This window comes from Notolepis coatsorum (genome assembly GCF_963971535.1).
Source record: "Notolepis coatsorum genome assembly, chromosome: 4".
Lineage (NCBI taxonomy): Eukaryota > Metazoa > Chordata > Actinopteri > Aulopiformes > Paralepididae > Notolepis > Notolepis coatsorum.
Window position 1 is genome coordinate 24,483,288 of NC_140168.1, and position 19,917 is coordinate 24,503,204.

General features: G+C 43.9%; 1 protein-coding gene across 1 annotated transcript in view; it reads left to right on the plus strand.

Moving 5' to 3' along the window:
* macf1a (microtubule actin crosslinking factor 1a) overlaps positions 1–19,917 on the plus strand; it is a gene marked incomplete at its 5' end in the record, with an annotated part of 316,154 nt that overhangs the window by 218,141 nt on the left and 78,096 nt on the right. The window contains 11 exon segments of the mRNA XM_084311883.1: positions 114–275; positions 2,463–2,633; positions 5,453–5,619; positions 9,620–9,779; positions 12,323–12,649; positions 13,286–13,370; positions 14,883–15,112; positions 16,013–16,219; positions 17,314–17,541; positions 18,057–18,275; positions 19,188–19,391. Coding sequence (XP_084168009.1) covers positions 114–275; positions 2,463–2,633; positions 5,453–5,619; positions 9,620–9,779; positions 12,323–12,649; positions 13,286–13,370; positions 14,883–15,112; positions 16,013–16,219; positions 17,314–17,541; positions 18,057–18,275; positions 19,188–19,391 — 2,160 coding nt within the window.

A 19,917-nucleotide genomic window follows, 5' to 3' on the forward strand; every position in this document is an offset into this window, starting at 1 on the left:
GAAGCACTTTGAACTGCAACTTCTGTATGAAAAGTGCTATACAAATAAAGTTATTATTATTATTATTATTATTATTAAAGCCCCTCCCTCTCCTTGTCTCTGTGTGCCACCAGGCCGTGGAGAGACAGCAGGTGGACAGCATTCAGCCCAAGCTGCAGCATGCCAACGCGGTGGGCCAGGGTCTGATCCAGAGCGCGGGCAAACACACGGACACGCAGGCCCTGGAGCACGACCTGGAGACCACCAACCTGCGCTGGAACTCACTCAACAAGAGGGTACGGCGCTCTGCGTGTGTGTGGCGCTGTGTGTCTGGAAGCACCAGTGTCTTTTGATTGATTGATTGATTGATTGAAATCTTTATTTCGAACAGGTAAATAAATACAAACAATATAAAATCAAAATATATATATATATATATATGCAAAACAAAAAACAAAAATGATATATGTAAAACATGAAAGAAATAAAATTAAAATGTAAACACCCGTGGATGTCAAATCCCGTCCTCATCCCTGTACCTCGTGAACATCGTTTCTTTATAATTCAGTTTGAATTGTCTCATATTTGGACATTGCTTTAGCACCACATTCAGACTTTTCATTTCAAACCTTTATTTAAAGAGGGGGTTAGTGATGATGGAGAGGGTTAGTGGCAATGAATTGAGTTGTTAATACTGTATCCATTAGCTCTATGCTCTTATGTCTCTTCGACACCACATACGCTCGGACCCCAGTCACAAATGAGAGGCGCCTCGATTGATCGATAATGTATTATAATATACTGTATCTCTTGACTGTCGCTTCAACACAACAATACGCTCGGATCACAGTCGCGCTTTAATACTGTTTCGGTTTGGCTGTATGCTCTATGGTGCTTCGACATCAAATACGCTGTGGTGTATACCAAGTCCATGGAGACGATGTAATGGGATTACTATGGATTGTGTGGGATTTCTTTTTTCTTTTTTTCTTTTTTTCTGTATTTATTAATTATTACGGTACAATGAAATACAATACATATTAAATGGCACATTTTGTATCCCCCCCCCCCCCTCCCCAGTCCTACCTAATCCTACAAATACACACCAAAAGAAATAACCAAACAGATAACAACATAAAAACACTTATCACAGGGGGGGCTCCAGTAGCTCACCGCGTATCTCGGCGCTATCTCTGCGTCGGGAGGAGCCGTGCTGCGTCACGGTTCTGGTTGACTCCGAGTTCGATTCCCGGACCCGCCGTCATTTGCCGAATGTCTTCCCCTGCTCTCCCTCCCGTTTCACTCTACAACTGTCGGTCATGCTTGACCAGAAAAGCGATAAACGCAAAAAAAATAAAGTAAAAAAAAAAAAAAAAAAAAAAAACACTTATCACACACCCATCCTTTCCTCCTAATTTGTCCTGTAGCTTTAGCTTAGCTATGTAATCAATAAAAGGGCCCCAAACTATTTCAAACCTTTCACTAGACCCCCTTAGGTCGTACTTAATTTTCTCCAAATGTAAAAAGAACATGAGGTCTTTGAGCCATAGGGACTCTTTGGGGGCTGATGGTGACTCTTCCACTCCAACAGAATCCTCCTGTGTGCTGATAACGATGCAAAGGCAATGTGGTCTATTGTTCTCCTCCTAACCCTTTGATGACCCGGGCCTGGGGAAACACAGAAGATCAAGATTCAAGATTCAAGTGATTTATTAGTCACATACATACACGAGACATGTAGTGAAATGAAGGTGGCCATGCCCGCCTTGATTGTGCAAAAAATACAAGTAATAATAGAATAAAATAGAATAGATAATGAAATAGACATGATGGGGGAGGGTTTCTGAGCTTCATATGAACCGCATGTTACCGTTGGCGTCTTCAATGTGTGACGGCTCAGGTCGGAGGCACAGAGGAAGACTCAATCGGACATTCCAGTCACTTCTCTTCAACCAGTTTAGAGGGATAGTTCACACCCTGTACACTACTCACCACTGATGTTGTCTGGTCGGTAGAGTCCTTTCTCGGCACGGACCACGGTGTCCTTCATACTGGATGAATGAATGAAAACTTTATTTAACAGATTGCAGAATGGGTACAATACAGTACGGCTCAATACACACAAGTGTTAAGGGGATGCAGACCAGAGAAAGACGTTTGTCTTGTTTACATCAGGGTCCCCCATTTTCAATTCATAGTGTGGACACCCGCAGCGCCGCTTCGTTAGCCACAAACTGATGCAAAGTCAATGGGGCCAAGCCCCTGTCTGTACACGCTGACCGAAACTAACTGAAAACGATATATATCGTGTGCACTGGGAACCAGGTTTCAGCTTGTTTCAGTCAGCTTGAACAGACAGGGGCTTGACCCCATTGACTTTGCGTCATCCACTTCCTGATGACCCCTGGTGGTCACGTGTATATCTTGTTGTGTGAGTTGTTGACCTCCTCCGCTAAAGCGACCCTGGTCCTTCTCCTCTACAGGTGGCAGAGCGCATCGCTCAGCTTCAGGAGGCCCTGTTGCATTGTGGGAAATTCCAGGATGCCCTGGAGCCTCTGCTGAGCTGGCTGAGTGACACAGAGGAGCTGGTGGCCAATCAGAAACCTCCGTCCGCAGAGTACCGGGTGGTCAAGGCCCAGATCCAGGAACAGAAGGTGAGCAGGGGATGGAGGGAGGGAGGGAGGGAGGGAAGGAGAGACGGAGGGATGGATAGAAGGTTAGATGGGACAGAGGAATGGATGGGATTGATTGAATGACGGAGGGATGGGTGGATGAAAAGATTGATGGATGGATAGAAGGTTAGAGGGGACAGGGATGGAGGGATGGTTGATAGAAAAGGGAGCGACAGATATATTTCATTTCATTTCATTAACCCCTTAGGGGAAGTTGACTAAGAACCTATTCTTATTTACAGCACATGTGAGGGAAAGGGGGACGGACGAAGGGATGTGATATGAGAAGACTGAGAGATTTGACTCATTTCATGACCTTATTTGTGATAAATGTAGCTGACCTAGTTCAATACGGGGGATCAAACTTATTAAAGTTAATATTCATGAAGATCAACTTTCTTCTAGATGGGCTGAATTGAACTATTTATAAGTATAAGTGATCCTTTAATAATCCCCTTGGGGAAATTCAAGTGTCATAGCAGCATGGGGGGCGGGGGGGGGGGCGGGGGGGGGGGGGGGGGGGTACAGGTAGGATAGGTAGTAATAATAATAGAACATAGAACAAGGTGCAAGTAGTAATGATAATAGTGATAACAGTTGTAGTAGTGAACAGTAGATGCTGGCAGGATTCAATCAGACAGTTGTAATAGGGATGATGGTATACATGGTCCAAACCATAGTAACACACTGCGCCAGAGTCTGTGCAGTGTTTATTATTAAGAGTCAGACAGTACTAACAGTTCTCAAGTTCACCAGCCGTTAGTTCTCCAGCAATTGGCAGCAGTGCGTGCCCACGGTTGTGCAGCCCGATGGCTACTGGCACAAAAGACTGGCAGAGGAGATTTGTGGTGTGTCGTTGGGGGATAAGTCTATGGCTGAATGTGCTCCTCATCCTGGCTGCGTAGCTCCTCATAGAGGGGGGTGGGAGGGGTTTTCCAGTATAGCATCCAGCTTTTTCCTCATCCTCCTCTCTGCCACCGCCTTTAGCTTGACCAGCTTATATTCAGATGTCCTCCATAATGTGACTGGGACACACGCACACACACACACACACACACACACACACACACACACACACACACACACACACACACACACACACACACACACACACACACACACTGTCACAATGATCCGTCCTCCTGGCATAAAAAAAAAACCCGGTTGGCAACTCAAACACACACTCACATACATACACAGACAGGGGGATTACTATTGTTTTCAGAGAAACTGAGAGTCCGATAACACACACACACACACACACACACACACACACACACACACACACACACACACACACACACATGCACTCAGCTTTTCCCTGTTTATCCAAAACACACTTCCCGCGTTTGTGTGCGTAAGTGCGGAGTGGACTCGGCCAGCGATCAATCACGCCTGTTTACATGTACATCCGCGACGGATAGCGGAGTCACATGGGGGTCAGGGGAGAGAGGAAGCTATGGATACACGCATTCCAGGGTCTCCTCTGAGTGGCTGCCACTGGCTTAGGACAGAAAGTAGGACACAGTATGGAAGGAGGGGAGGGGGGGGGGGGGGGGGGGACTGAAATGTGGAATGTTAACATTTTGTGCAAAGAAAATCCATCCCTGTACATTCATACTGCTTTGACTGATCGATTGGCAGATTTAAAGGCACACTTCACCCAAAAAACAACGCTGATTTATTTTGCACATACACTGTAATCTCACACATGTCCAAAGACTCAAAAACAGATTAACACAACACAAGGGTTGAATGTCCTCGATGACATCACCGGTGGCTGGATTCAAACTCATTCACTCTCAATAACTGTCAAACTAGATGAATGTGTGCAAAACTGTTTACCTTCACAATACATTGTATATTAGCTAACCATTAGGCCTACCATTTCCATACCAATAGGGGGAGCCATCATTCTGTTTCATTATAAACATAATATACACAATATAGAATATAGAATAAGTTTAAATCTAAATATCAACACATGATGGTCAAAAAGAAAACATTTAAATAATAAGCAATATGGCTCCAACAATTTCAGTTTACTGTTAACAATGGCACTCTGGTTGGATGCCAAACTTCTTTACGTCGTATTGTACTTGTGCTGTATAATGGCAATACATTTTAATCTAAATCTAATATGTCATACAGTAGAATGAGTTGGTACTATCTTTCTTTTCTTACTCATTCTGGCTCATATTTAACTGTATATATACTGTGGGCTAGATCCACAAAGAATGGATTGCACGGTGCTAGTTGCACCCTACTTACAATTCATTATGAATTGATTGATTGAAAATTGTATGAACAGATTGCAGAATGGGTACAATACAGTAAGGCTCAATACACACAATTGTTAAGGGGATGCAGACCAGAGAAAGACTTTCGTCTTGTTTACACCAGGGTCCCCCATTTTCAATTTATAATGAATTGTAAGTAGGGTGCAACTAGCACTGTGCAATCCATTCTTTGTGGATCTAGCCCTGTGTTTGTTGTTGTTGGTGTAGCCCTAAAGACTGCATATACCATTTATACTCATACTCTATAATAGAGGTTTTCAAACATTTCGAGCCGAAGACGCCAGATTTTAGGAGTGGAGTCTCGCCATGCCACCCAGTCTGAATAACAGTAGTTTCTTTATGAAATCCTAGTTATGAAATCCTAGTACCCTTGTCACATGTGGGGAGCCACCAGAAACATTCCCCCCGCAACCCACTTGAGGCCTGGGGCTGTAGCTTCATGGAATACTGCGTCCATAACAAAGCCCTGTGTGTGTGTCTGTGTGTCTCCCCGTTCCCCAGCTCCTCCAGAGGCTGCTGGACGACCGCAGGCCCACGGTGGAGATGATCCAGGCGGAGGGGGAGAGGATCGCGGCCACGGCAGACCACCAGGACCGGGACAAGATCCAGACCCAACTCCACAGTCTGGGGGAGAGGTGGACTGAGCTGCTGGGCAAGGCTGGCGGCAGGTAGAATTACCCTCTCATGTTTACTATGTCTCACATACTCTTTATGTTTCATATTACCTATATATCACATACTCTTTATATATATAACCTATATATCACATACTCTTTATATATCATATTACCTATATATCACATACTCTTTATATATCATATTACCTATATATCACATACTCTTTATATATCATATAACCTATATATCACATACTCTTTATATATATAACCTATATATCACATACTATTTATGTTTCATATAAGCTATATATCACATACTCTATGTTTCATATAACCTATATATCACATACTCTTTATGTTTCATATAAGCTATATATCACATACTCTATGTTTCATATAACTTATATATCACATACTCTTTTTGTATCATGTTTACTATGTATCACATACTCTTATGTGTCATATAACCTATATATCACACACTCTTTATGTACATGTATCCTATATATCGCATACTCTTATGTATCATTATAAACTATATATCACATACGCTTATGCAGGGCTTGACATTAACACCCGCCACCCACCAAATGCGGGTAGAATTCGGCAGTGGCGTGTAACTCCGTCACTCTGACCAGCCACTTTGGCGGGTGACCTTTTCGCAAACAAATGATGTATTAGTCTAATGCAAGCGAAAGTCGACACCTCGGACAGTTCAAGTTCAATGCCCAGGCCGTCGACTTGGTGGTGTTGAAGGATTAATTGCGGCTTTTCTCCAGCGCGTCCAGCTCATCTGTCATTGGATTGGCACGTCTAATAATGCTTTTTTTTTTTTTTTTTTTTTTTATTATTGGTCTTTTTCCCCCTCCATTTTCCTCCGATTTTTCTCCCATCCCAATGTTAGTCGTATGCCAATTCCCAGTCCCTTCCTGGTCGCTGCGCACTTACCCCCCACAGTCAGATCATCTGGGAGAGTGGAGGCTACCACGTGCTTCCTCCGACACACGTCCAGCCAATCACCGCTTCTTTTCACCTGGCAGCGCGGATTCTCATTGAGAGGGCGTAGCGTGTGGAAGGATCACACTATCCCCCTCACGTCCAATCCGCGCTTAGCCCCGACCGAACTGTAGGAGTCGCTGTTTACAACGACCCGGACCCACCCCGCCAGCTTCTCCCACCCTCTGATACAGCCAATTGTATCAGTGCAGACGGCCAGCCAAGCTGGTGACAACCCCGGAGCTGTGAGCTGGATTCGAACAGGCAAATCCAGCTCAGCTCCGGGGCTGGTGACGAACGCAATCTCCGCTCGGCCACCTAACCGTCTAATAATGCTGTTTTTATGAATACCGTTAGATGTAGGCCCGTCCTCTATATCTATCCACTCGTTTATAGTTAACGGGGAACGTTAAATCAAACGCGGAGTAGGTCATGTTGACGGTCTCCGTTTGATGAATGGCAGTTGAAACTTTCTACAACATTCCAAAGCCAGCGCAGCGGTATATTCATGGTGTTTTAACCGTGAGTGTATCACGAATCACGGTTTTTAGAACGCTCTCGTCGACCAATCGCAATGCGTGATCGGACCTGCCTGTTGTATAATACTTGTTATACTGTCGTTACACAAATAGCTACACAGGAACAGAGAATGTAAAGTGTGACCGTCTGGGTGGGTGGGATGGACGGGTGGGGACAGATGTTATTGGATTAGATGTTATTTTAGCACACACCACGCTACTGACACTTTGGATTAGATGTTATTTTACATTTTGGATTAGATGTTATTTTAGCACACACCACACTACTGACATTTTGGATTAGATGTTATTTTAGATGTTTCTGTTCAAATAACATCTTATTATTACAAATGCATGCAGTTACATTGTCCAAAACCTATATTTATTACTTTTTGGGTGGGGGTGCGAGCGCAGGGATTTTTGGCTGGTGAAAATGCTGAGTGGCTAGTGACTTTGGAAAACCACTAGCCACAGTGGCTGGTGAGCCAAAATGTTAATGTCAAGCCTTGCTCTTATGTATCATATATCCTATACATCACATACTCTTATGTACATGTATCCTATATATCTCATACTATTATGTATCATATATCCTATATATCACATACTCTTATGTACATGCAAGGTACACACTTACACACCAGGGTAGGAAACATTTCTTTAAATAAACATTTGAATAAAAAGTCAGTTTACTTGCTGATTGATGACAGAACGTTCTCATTCACTCGTCAACAGGTTGGATGGTACAATATTTTCATGCCACAAGTTTTTCATTGTTTGAATTTGAATGAAACCTGCAGTACCTCCTGAATCCAGACAATTCAACGCGCACACACGCTTCCCCCCCCCCCCCCCCCCCCAAGTTCCTAAATTAGATGGTAGAACGCAAGGTTTCCTTCAATATAGACGTCTGAAGTATTTACACAGCTGTATAATGTCTAAAGCAGATGCATACCAGACAAACACAAAGCAGATGCATACCACACAAACATAAACACACAAACATATACACACAAACATAAACACACAAACATAAACACACAAACATAAACACTGTTGCTTCATCTATAAACACAGTCTAACATGAGAGTCCACGCGCTAAACCTGTTCAGAGGAGGGCCGGTGCTGCTCAGATAAGGACCATATAGTCTTCAAACAGGAAGTTACCGGAGACACGGATCATCTTTATAAACATATTGAACACATCCGTGTTTTCTTCAGAGATGTTTTTGCTGCTAAATGTTCTCTAACATTAATTTCATACTGCGATGCAATACAGTAAACTAAACGCTTTATTTGAATCCACCAATTAGATTATACGTACATAACATTAAACATCTCGGAACTAAGATAAGATAAGAGATAAGATATTCCTTTATTGATATAGTTATATAGTTATCTGTCTGAATATCTCTATTGGCTTAAAAACTGCAAGGTTTTAGGTTACTTTTTAACTACAAGGGAGCGCTTGTAGTTCAGCTTGTATATCAGCTATTTCCACCCAAGTACAGTTGAGTCACTGACAAATAACAGCTAATCCAGTGGGGGAGTGGTTAGGGGTGGATTTAAGACCTATTGTTCACACTTAGTACCTGATTGCCAAGGTGTTAAATAGCAGACAATCTCTCAAATGTCTCTGCTTTGAGACTTGAGGTTTAACAACATTCAAATAAGCATAATTTGAAAGTGTACATGATCTACTTTCATAATCTGTAAGGATCTGAACGACATCTGACATCCATATCCTGAATAGGAAGTTCTTCCCTCAGGGAGACGGTTCAGAGCAAGTAGATACAAGAGCAACCGCTACAAGCTCTCCTTCCTTCCTACATCCATCGCTCTCCTACAGTAAATAACACTAGAGGTCTATTCCTTTGAGGTGCCACTTAACAGTGGACTGTCACCTCTATCTTGTCCAAGTCCAAATCTGGCTGCAATTGAATTAGGGCAAGGTGCAATTCAAGGGAAAGGTGCAATATGAAGCTTTTTGAAGCTTTTGAAATTAGTTTACCTACTTATGAATTATGGTTGTATGTCTCTATGCATTGTCATATTAAGTCATTTTTACTAACTGAATAAATGAATGATTGTATATATATATATATCTTTTTCTTCTTTGTTTACACCGTTATCGCAGACTGATGCGGCACTGATGTTCCTAGTAAATGTTCCCCTCTGGGAAAATAAAATGTATTCTTACCTTATCTTATGAGGCTCAAACGGCCTCACCCTTTCTCTTTCTCACACTCTCCCACTCTCGCCTCCCCCTTCCTCTTCCTCACACTCCCCCTCTCCCCTTCCTCCTCCTCACACTCTCCCACTCTCGCCTCCCCCTTCCTCTTCCTCACACTCCCCCTCTCCCCTTCCTCCTCCTCACACTCTCCCACTCTCGCCTCCCCCTTCCTCTTCCTCACACTCTCCCCCTCTCCCCTTCCTCTTCCTCACACTCTCCCACTCTCGCCTCCCCCTTCCTCTTCCTCACCCTCTCGCCTCCCCCTTCCTCTTCCTCACACTCTCCCACTCTCGCCTTCCAGGCAGAGGCAGCTGGAGGAGCTGCAGGTGTTGGCCCTTCAGTTCCACGAGGCCCTGGAGCCGCTGGGCGACTGGCTGAGCGCCACAGAGAGGCGCCTGAGCTCCGCCGAGCCCATGGGAACCCAGACCGCCAAGATCACCCAGCAGATCACCAAGCACAAGGTACCGTGTCGTTTTACATGTTTACATGCGTGTTTACGTCCTTGGGAGGCTCTCACAGCTGTTGATCTTAGGGAAAGGGTTCTGATAATACTAAGTAAAATACTAAACTAAATACTAAGTCACAGCCGAGAGAAATCACTTCCAGGGTCCCCGTCGTGAACTAGGCCTTCGAGAGATACTGGCATACGTACAGTTGGTAGTAATAATAATAATAATAATAATAATGATGATAATGATAAACATTGTTTGTATTGTATCTTTCATACCAGAACTGTAGCCCAAAGTGCTTCACAGCAGTAATGTAGACGCAAAATATACATAGGCATAACATGAGCATAAAATTGGCATAAATATAGACGGGCATAAAATGAGCAGAGAATTGACAGAATATAAGCAATGCATAAAGTGCAGACATAATATTTGTATATAATAGACAAGTTGTTAATACTGAATCCATTAGCTATGAATGATCAAGTTGTTAATACTGAATTCATTAGCTCTATGCTCTATGACTTATCAAGTTGTTAATACTGTATCCATTAGCTCTATGCTCTATGAATTAACAAGTTGTTAATACTGAATCCATTAGCTGAATGATCAAGTTGTTAATATTGAATTCATTAGCTCTATGCTCTATGACTTATCAAGTTGTTAATACTGTATCCATTAGCTCTATGCTCTATGAATTAACAAGTTGTTAATACTGAACCCATTAGCTGAATTATCAAGTTGTTAATACTGTATCCATTAGCTCTATGCTCTATGAATTAACAAGTTGTTAATACTGAACCCATTAGCTGAATTATCAAGTTGTTAATACTGAATCCATTAGCTATGAATGATCAAGTTGTTAATACTGAATTCATTAGCTCTATGCTCTATGACTTATCAAGTTGTTAATACTGTATCCATTAGCTCTATGCTCTATGAATTAACAAGTTGTTAATACTGAATCCATTAGCTGAATTATCAAGTTGTTAATACTGAATCCATTAGCTGAATTATCAAGTTGTTAATACTGAATTCATTAGCTCTATGCTCTATGAATTAACAAGTTGTTAATACTGTATCCATTAGCTCTATGCTCTATGAATTAACAAGTTGTTAATACTGTATCCATTAGCTCTATGCTCTATGAATTAACAAGTTGTTAATACTGTATCCATTAGCTCTATGCTCTTATGTTGCTTCAACACCACATGCGCTCGGACCCCAGTCACAAATGAGAGGCGCCTCAATTGATCGATAATACTCTGTGGATCAAAATACTGCATCCCTTGGCTGTACACTCTACGCCACTTCAACACCACATGCGCTCGGATCACATAGCTCTCATTTACAGCAATAATCATAAAACTAGACGTAGAATTAGCATGAAATAGTAACCATAACGTGATACAACGTCCTCCCTGCGTGATCAAAGAGAAGGGACGCTTGCAGTTGCAAAGGGGAAATAGAGACACTCATAGGGAGGAAATAGAGACACTCATAGAGACACTCATAGAGACACTCATAGAGACACTCATAGAGAGGACATAGAGACACTCATAGAGACACTCATAGAGAGGACATAGAGACACTCATAGAGACACTCATAGGGAGGAAATAGAGACACTCATAGAGACACTCATAGAGAGGACATAGAGACACTCATAGAGACACTCATAGGGAGGACATAGAGACACTCATAGAGACACTCATAGAGAGGACATAGAGACACTCATAGAGACACTCATAGGGAGGACATAGAGACACTCATAGAGACACTCATAGGGAGGAAATAGAGACACTCATAGAGACACTCATAGAGAGGACATAGAGACACTCATAGAGACACTCATAGAGAGGACATAGAGACACTCATAGAGACACTCATAGGGAGGAAATAGAGACACTCATAGAGACACTCATAGAGAGGACATAGAGACACTCATAGAGAGGACATAGAGACACTCATAGAGACACTCATAGAGAGGACATAGAGACACTCATAGAGAGGACATAGAGACACTCATAGAGAGGACATAGAGACACTCATAGAGACACTCATAGAGAGGACATAGAGACACTCATAGAGAGGACATAGAGACACTCATAGGGAGGAAATAGAGACACTCATAGAGACACTCATAGAGACACTCATAGGGAGGACATAGAGACACTCATAGACACACTCATAGAGAGGACATAGAGACACTCATAGAGACACTCATTTCACAATCCAACATTACCCTTTTATGATTTGATTCCTTGCTTCACTTATGCATTTGAGTTGACATCAAATTGTTTGATTTTAAAATGTTTTCTGTGATTTAAGTTGTCATGTCTTTTCAGTTGTTCCATACTTTCCATTCATATTCATGTTTATTATTTATTTATCTGCATGTTCACACATTTTTACCCTTTTGTTTCTCTGTTTCTGTTGTTTTTCCCCCCATTGTTTTTCCTCCATCCATTGATTTCTCCCACCACACACACACACACACACACACACACACACACACACACACACACACACACACGCATGCACACACACACCCCAGGCCCTCCAAGAGGGCGTGTCCTCTCAAGGAGCCGTCGTCCACCGCCTGGAGTCCCTCAGCCAGTCCCTGACGCCCCTCAGCTGTGCGGCCGACCGCACGTGGCTAGGGGAGCGCGTCGGGGCGGTGCGCTCGGGCCACTCGGAGCTGGCCGACTGGTGCTCGCGCCGCGCCGCCATGCTGGAGCAGGCGCTGGCCAACGCCCAGCTGTTCGGCGAGGACGAGGTGGAGGTGTTGAACTGGCTGGCGGAGGTGGGGCAGAGGCTGTCGCAGGTCTCCGTGCAGAGCTACGAGCCTCAGATACTGACCCTGCAGCACAAACACACCCTGGTACGACCTCATACACACACACACACTAATTAAATACAATGTATTTGTAAGGGCCGACAACACACGTTAATGTCCCCATGGGCCGGACACGTCTTCTTTAAACAAGTCAAGAAGAAACATCACAATAAATCAAAAACAAAGACAAAAACACCAGGAAATCCCAAATAGAATGTACAGACATACCCCACGCGAAGGTAAGGAAAAACTCACTAAAAACCTAGCAATAGGAAAAAAGCACCACAGGAAATGTGGAGGGCAGAATGCACATTACAGTAACTGTATTTTATAAATTTGTCCTTCTATTATTATTTATTTATTTATTATTATTATTTTCCGTCATTCAAAATCTTATATCATAGTATCAATATGTATATATAAATATGGCTAAAAACTATTCGGGTATGACATTCTACACTGAACAGAATGCAGCTGAACTGCGTTTTTCGTCCAGATGATGGGATTATTAGTTATTATACTGAATATCCATGAATGAACAAATGGTTCCATTGGTGTAACATTAGCTGGTATTGACCCTCAGATAAAGATTACAGGTATGATGTACTAGAGTCCTGTAGGGGGCGGAGTCATTGTCTCCTTCTATACGATAATTGTCTTGTTTCTCCCTCTTCTCTCCAGTCTCTGAACGAGGAGATAGTGAGCAGGAAGAAGACCGTGGATCAGGCCATTAAGAACGGACAGGCTCTTCTCAAACAGACCACAGGTAACCTGTGACCCTTGACCCTTAAAGGGGACATATTGGAGTCCTTTTCAACAGACTTTGAGGTCCCCTAAACGTCATTTGTGTCAAAAAAAAGATTAGATTATGCTTTCTAGCAACCTCTATACCCCTCTGTTTCAGTCCTGTTCTCAACAGGTTGTTTCTGTGCCTGTAACAAGCAAGTCGCTTTTATCGTACAAATACCATAATTATCGTACATCTAGCAGTGGTGCACGAGCCTGTAACGCAAAATTCACATCTAAGTTTCGGACTAAACGTTACTGATAAAAATATGACTCAAGATACAGCAATAGCATAGCAATCTTACCAGAAACAACCTAAAAGAAACGTTTAGGTTCAATTTTAGGTAGAAAAGATTTACGTGGGTGCCGCACATTTTATCAAGATATCTTCACACGCACATTATACGTGCATACAAGGTCTTATTAACTACAGCGATTGTGGCTGCAATTCTGAACGGCTCAGTTCAAGAGGGAGGGTCACAGCTGAACTGCAGAAAAGGCACAATGCACATATTAAAAAAATGTCTCAGTAAAAATTAAATGCAAAACACAGGAAACAGGTATTTTCACAATAGGTCCCCTGTAAAGATTCTCATCCTGACCTGTATATGATGGCCCACTGCTACCGGACCCCTGCCCACTGTTGGATATCTTGTGTCTGCTAATGGCCTGTAGCATTTTAAAAGGGAGAACTCCAATCAATATTTCCTGAAATAGAAAAACACAGGTATTTGTTTACAGTACGGCACATTTACATTAACGAACCCCAAAGGTTTGATAAATGGTTATCTAGCCCTCCAACCTGTGCGCTGTGTGTGTGAGCTGAGTTCTCTAGCTAGCCCTCCAACCTCTGTGTTTCAAGTTCAAGTTTGTTTATTATTTTGTCACAACAAAATACAGAATACTTTATGATGCAATGCTTGTTTCTGTATGAGCCCCTGAGAGTGTGCTACATACAGTAAAAAGAAAAAAGTAATTAACCTTTTTTTTTTTTTTTTTAACTTTATTTTTTTTTATTTTATTTTTTTGCGTTTATCGCTTTTCTGGTCAAGCATGACCGACAGAAACAGGTTGAAATGGGATGTAGAGCAGGGGAAGACATTCTGAGAAATGACGGCGGGTCCGGGAATCGAACTCGTGTCCCCCAGATCCGTGACGAGCACGGTTTTCCCGACGCAGAAATATAGCGCCGAGATATGCGGAGAGCTACGGGAGCTCCCCAGTAATTAACCCTTTCACTGCCACACTACAGAAGGGTAACCCTTTACCCTTTTAGTAAAGGGTTAACCTTCTGTAGTGTGGCAGTGAAAGGGTTAACCTGCTGTTGTGTGGCAGTGAAAGGGTTATAACCTCCTGTGTATTGTCGCAGTGAAAGGGTTAACCGTTTGGTAGTGCGGCAGTGAAAGGGTTAAGAAGTAAGTTAAAAAGTAAGTAAAGGAATGTTCACTCAATAATATGCTGAGCTGTGTGTGTCCCGCCCCGCCCCCGCTAGGCGAGGAGGTCCTCCTGATCCAGGAGAAGCTGGATGGCATCAAGTGCCGCTACGCCGAGATGACGGGCTGCAGCAGCAAGGCCCTCCGCACCCTGGAGCAGGCCCTGCAGCTGTCCACGCGCTTCCACACCGCCCACCAGGACCTCAGCCAGTGGCTGGACGCCGTGGAGGCCGAGCTCAGCAGCGCGGACCCCGACGCCGCACCCACCGCCTACCAGGACAGACAGAAGGTGTGTGTGTGTGCATGAGTGTGTGTGTGTGCGTGTGCGTGTGCGTGTGTGTAGTGTAATATAGTGTACTTGTATTCGGAAGTCTTGGCCATGTATATAAATACACCATGACTGAGAATTGCTGCAATGTCTAAAAGAAAAGCCAAACAAATTGCCAAATATTGCTCTGTCTCAGCTATTATTGGCAGCTTAGCCGCGTGGAGAAGGAGGTGCTATGTGTACCCTTAAGTGTTCAGTGCTGCTAGGCCCCGATATATTTGATTCCCTGTAATATAATTTGTGGAACCAAATAAAGTATTAATGTGTGTGTGTGTGTGTGTGTGTGTGTGTGTGTGTGTGTGTGTGTGTGTGTGTGTGCGATGAGCTTATGTTTATGCATGTACTGTATCCGCAAGTTTGTTTATTTGTCTGTAAAGTACGGTAGCCTGTAAAACCACTCTCAGCAACAGCTGTCATGATCTAATATGAACCGTTACAGATGCTACAGATATTTAATTTTTTTTATTGTTATCTCTGATGGTGAGTCAGTCGGCTATAGCTGAAACAACAGGTTACAGAGTCAACTCGCTGCATCCTGCCTACTAGTTCGGAGTCCATCTCCTTGTTTCTGGCGGCACGGTGGTGTAGTGGTTAACACTGTCGCCTCACAGCAAGAAGGTCCTGGGTTCGATTCCCGCTTGGGGGACCAGGTTGGCGGGTAGCCAGGTACCCGGGCCTTTCTGTGTGGAGTTTGCATGTTCTCCAAAACATGCAGAACTGATGAACATGCATGCGTGCGTGTGTGTTTCTGTGTGTGTGTTCCTGTGTGTCGCCAGTCTTACATGTGTGTGTTCGCTGCATGACAATTAAAGACTTCTTCTTCTTCTCCTTCTTCTTCCTCCTTCCGTGTGAAACCTCTAGGAGCTGAAAAAGGTGTCGGCAGAGAAGCGGCTGGTGTTGGACACGGTCAACGAGGTGGGCAGCGCCCTGCTCGACCTGGTGCCGTGGCGCGCCCGCGAGGGCCTTGACCGCCTGGTCGCCGACGCCAACCAGCGTTTCCGCCAGGCCGACGAGACGGTCACACAGCGCGTGCAGCTGGTGCAGGCCGCCATCCAGAGGTCACAGCAGGTACTGCGGGCGGGCGGGCGACTTCGGCTCGTTTCTGAACACGAGTCCGTTTGATGTTGAGAATAATTGGCTGATATCAATCCCTGTCCCCTGAGCCGTTCAGCCATTGTGTGTAGTGTGACGTGTGCCGGGTGCCAGTGTGTATGGCAGCCATTGAGCCTGCGTAGCCCAAGGTTGGGTGCTACCAGTGGTGGTGAAGGAGGCAATTTCCCTAACCCTATACGTTGTAAAAGCGCTTTGAGTCTGAGAAAAGCGCTATATAAATGTAATGAATTATTATTATTATTATTAATAATCAGGTTTTTATGGAAGGAGGATGGGCTTTCATAGGAGTGATGGTGCAAAATAGTATGAAGTTGATGGAAATAAGTCTTCAAACTACCTGTAAGAAAATGTATTCCAATGTAAGAACCAAATAACTTTTGTATATTAAACTACTTATCTTTATTAAACGCTGCTATGGTGTTGATAACCTGTTATCATTATGTTAAAGGTGCTATAGAAGTTATAGATAACATTTCTATGTAGAGTAATCTTGTAAAAAATAATACATCCACAGAGCTTTTAGAAAGGTGTGGAATAAAGTTTTTTTTTTAAAGAATTAACGTTGTTATGAAATGTTCCCATTTCCCCACCTGGAATGCAATTGATTGGATTAATGACACGCCGGTGCTCTAGTGCGACATCTAGTGGCTGAACGTTATTCATAGCACCTTTTTAAGAGTATTTTTACTTCACTCTATTGCAGGGGTTCTCAACCCTTTTTCATACCGTGACCCCATTTTATTTAGGATTTCTTTTGGGGACCCCACACTTAATCTATCGCGTAATTTCAACGTGGAATTAAGGAATATCAAAATAAAAGCACACGTTGTTGAACTTGATCATGCATATTTATTAGAAAATGTTATTACGGCACTATGTTATCAATACACATTTATAAAATGAGGCATATTTAGGCTAAATATGTTGCCATAACATTAACATTACGCAACCCGTAGTTTGAGAACCACTGCTCTATTGGAACAGTCACTCTGGAGAATCAGTGCCAGCGTGTTCACACCGTTACTAAACATGAACCCCCCCCTGTCCAGTACGAGGAGGCGGTGGACGCGGAGCTGGCCTGGGTGGGCGAGACGGAGCGCAAGCTGACCTCCCTGGGGCCCCTCAGCCTGCAGCCCGACGTGACCGTGGCCCAGATGCAGGTGCAGAGGGCCTTCAACATCGACATCATCCGACACAAGGACACCGTGGACCAGCTGCTCGGCACCCGGGACGAGATCCTGGAGGCCTGCAGCGACGCCCAGAGGGACGCCCTGATGGTGAGACCACGCGGAGAGAGATTTAGATTTTGATTTGATTACGGATCCCCATTAGCTGGCGCCATAGCAACCAGCTACTGTAGTCTTCCTGGGGTCCGCACAAAAAAAACATACAAAAACAATTTTTATTGCAAAACAAAATTATTAAAAGTCAGTACTCGACACACAATGCATAATGAAACTAACAATTGAGATGGCTAAAATTACATGCAAGCACAAAAAAAAAGAAAACTTTACAGTATTTTTACAAAGTAAAAGACAGTGGATAGATCAAATGTAAAAAGTTATTCTACAGTGTAAATAGCAGCAGTGTACGTGTGTAATAGGTGCTTTTGTGTGTATGCTCATGTTATCATTTATCTGTCTGTCTGTCAGTCGTCTGTTTGCCCGGTGGAAACAACACACAACACACAACAACACACAGGAGTCAGAAAGACAGATTCATTAAAGTCACGATAATTCCTAACATTAATTGACCTGTACATTTACCCCCTCCCCCTCTCCTCGTGCCCCAGGTGAAGACGGGCTGCCTGAGGGATCACTACGAGGCGGTGGGCCGGAGCCACAGCGAGCGCTTCTCGGCCCTGGAGCAGGCCCAGGTCCTGGTGTCCCGCTTCTGGGAGACCTACGAGGAGCTGGACCCCTGGCTGGGCGAGACGGAGACCCTCATCACCCAGCTGCCCCCCGCGGCCATCGACACCGACGCCCTGCGGCTGCAGCAGGAACAGATAAGGGTGAGGAACGGGAGAGGGGGCGGGGGACAGAGGGACGGGAGAGGGGGCGGGGGACAGAGGGACGGGAGAGGGCGGGGGACAGAGGGACGGGAGAGGGGGCGGGGGACAGAGGGACGGGAGAGGGCGGGGGACAGAGGGACATTGGGGACAGGGATGGGACAGGGCGGTGGTTGGGGGAGGCGGGGGACAGAGGGACGGGACAGGGCGGTGGTTGGGGGACAGGGCAGTTGATTCTTTTATCGATTAGTCGATTAATCATTAACCATTAATTTACCAGAAAAATCTATTTCAATTGAATATTTCAAAATGTTTAATGAGTATCCTCACCCTTTTTAGCTTTAGATTTAAAAAAAACTACCAGCCAGAGAGATTATTACCGGTCATAAATTGCTTTTTAGTATATTTCCATGAATTATTTTATGTACCGTAATTTTCGCACTATAAGCCGCACTGGACTATAAGCCGCAGGTGTTTTAATGTTTAATTACCATATGTAATTAGCATTGGGACACAATACTGTCGGACAAATAACAAGAATTAACTCATTTACAAGTTGTATTAAGTTTAGCAAATAAGGGAACAGATAAATAACATTTCAATGCAGTCAAAAAAGCAATATTTCGATTTTTACATTTTCGGGTTTGGTCACGTCGAGTCACATATAAGCCGCGCCGTTATATAAGCCGCAGGGTCGAAAAATGGGGGGAAAAGGCGCGGCTTATAGTCCGAAAATTACGGTATTGTGTGTCATCTCTCCACTTGGTTGGTGTTGAAGACGGCACCGCATGGTAATGAAATCGATGAATCGCTCCTAGTTAATTTCTCATTCGACTAAATATTCTCTCCTCGTCCCGACCGACCCGCCGCTAACATCATCATCCCCCTCTCTCCGCGTTCCCTTCCGCCTTCCAGCTCCTGCGGGAGTCCATCGCGGAGCACAAGCCCCACATCGACAAGCTGCTGAAGATCGGGCCCCAGATGGCCGAGCTGAGCCTCCAGGAGGGGCCGGGCGTGAGGCAGCGTGTGACCATGGCGGAGAGGCGCTACCTGGCCATCAAGGAGGAGGTGAAGGGCCGCGCCGCGGGCCTGGACGAGGCCATGTCGCAGTCCGCACAGGTGAGGGGGGGATGGATGCAGCTACCGCTTGGTTTGGGGAAGGTCCTTGTTGTGTTTTTAAAGCTCGTTTCTTTTGTCCCGGATCAGACAGAAGGCCTTTTTAAATGATAACCGCATGCGGTCTACGTCTTTGTGTGTGTTTTGGATGCACTAAAAAGACCATGTTTTAGTTCAGTTAAAGATTGTTTTTTTTTTGTGTGTGCAAATTCCTTACTAATTGTGACTATTATATGGATTATATATTGTGTAAAATGTCATATAATTAGAAAATTATCTCCACCAAAATCCATAGATACCATAGTAGTATTTTGTCACGCTTCGCAGCCTAGATCGATTGCCTCGGTAAGATTTAATCAAATCCATCATTCAGTATTATTCACACCATATCTTTACTGTATTATTCACACCATATCTTTACTGTATTATTCACACCATATCTTTACTGTGTTATTCACACCATATCTTTACTGTATTATTCACACCATATCTTTACTGTGTTATTCACATCATATCTTTACTTATCTTT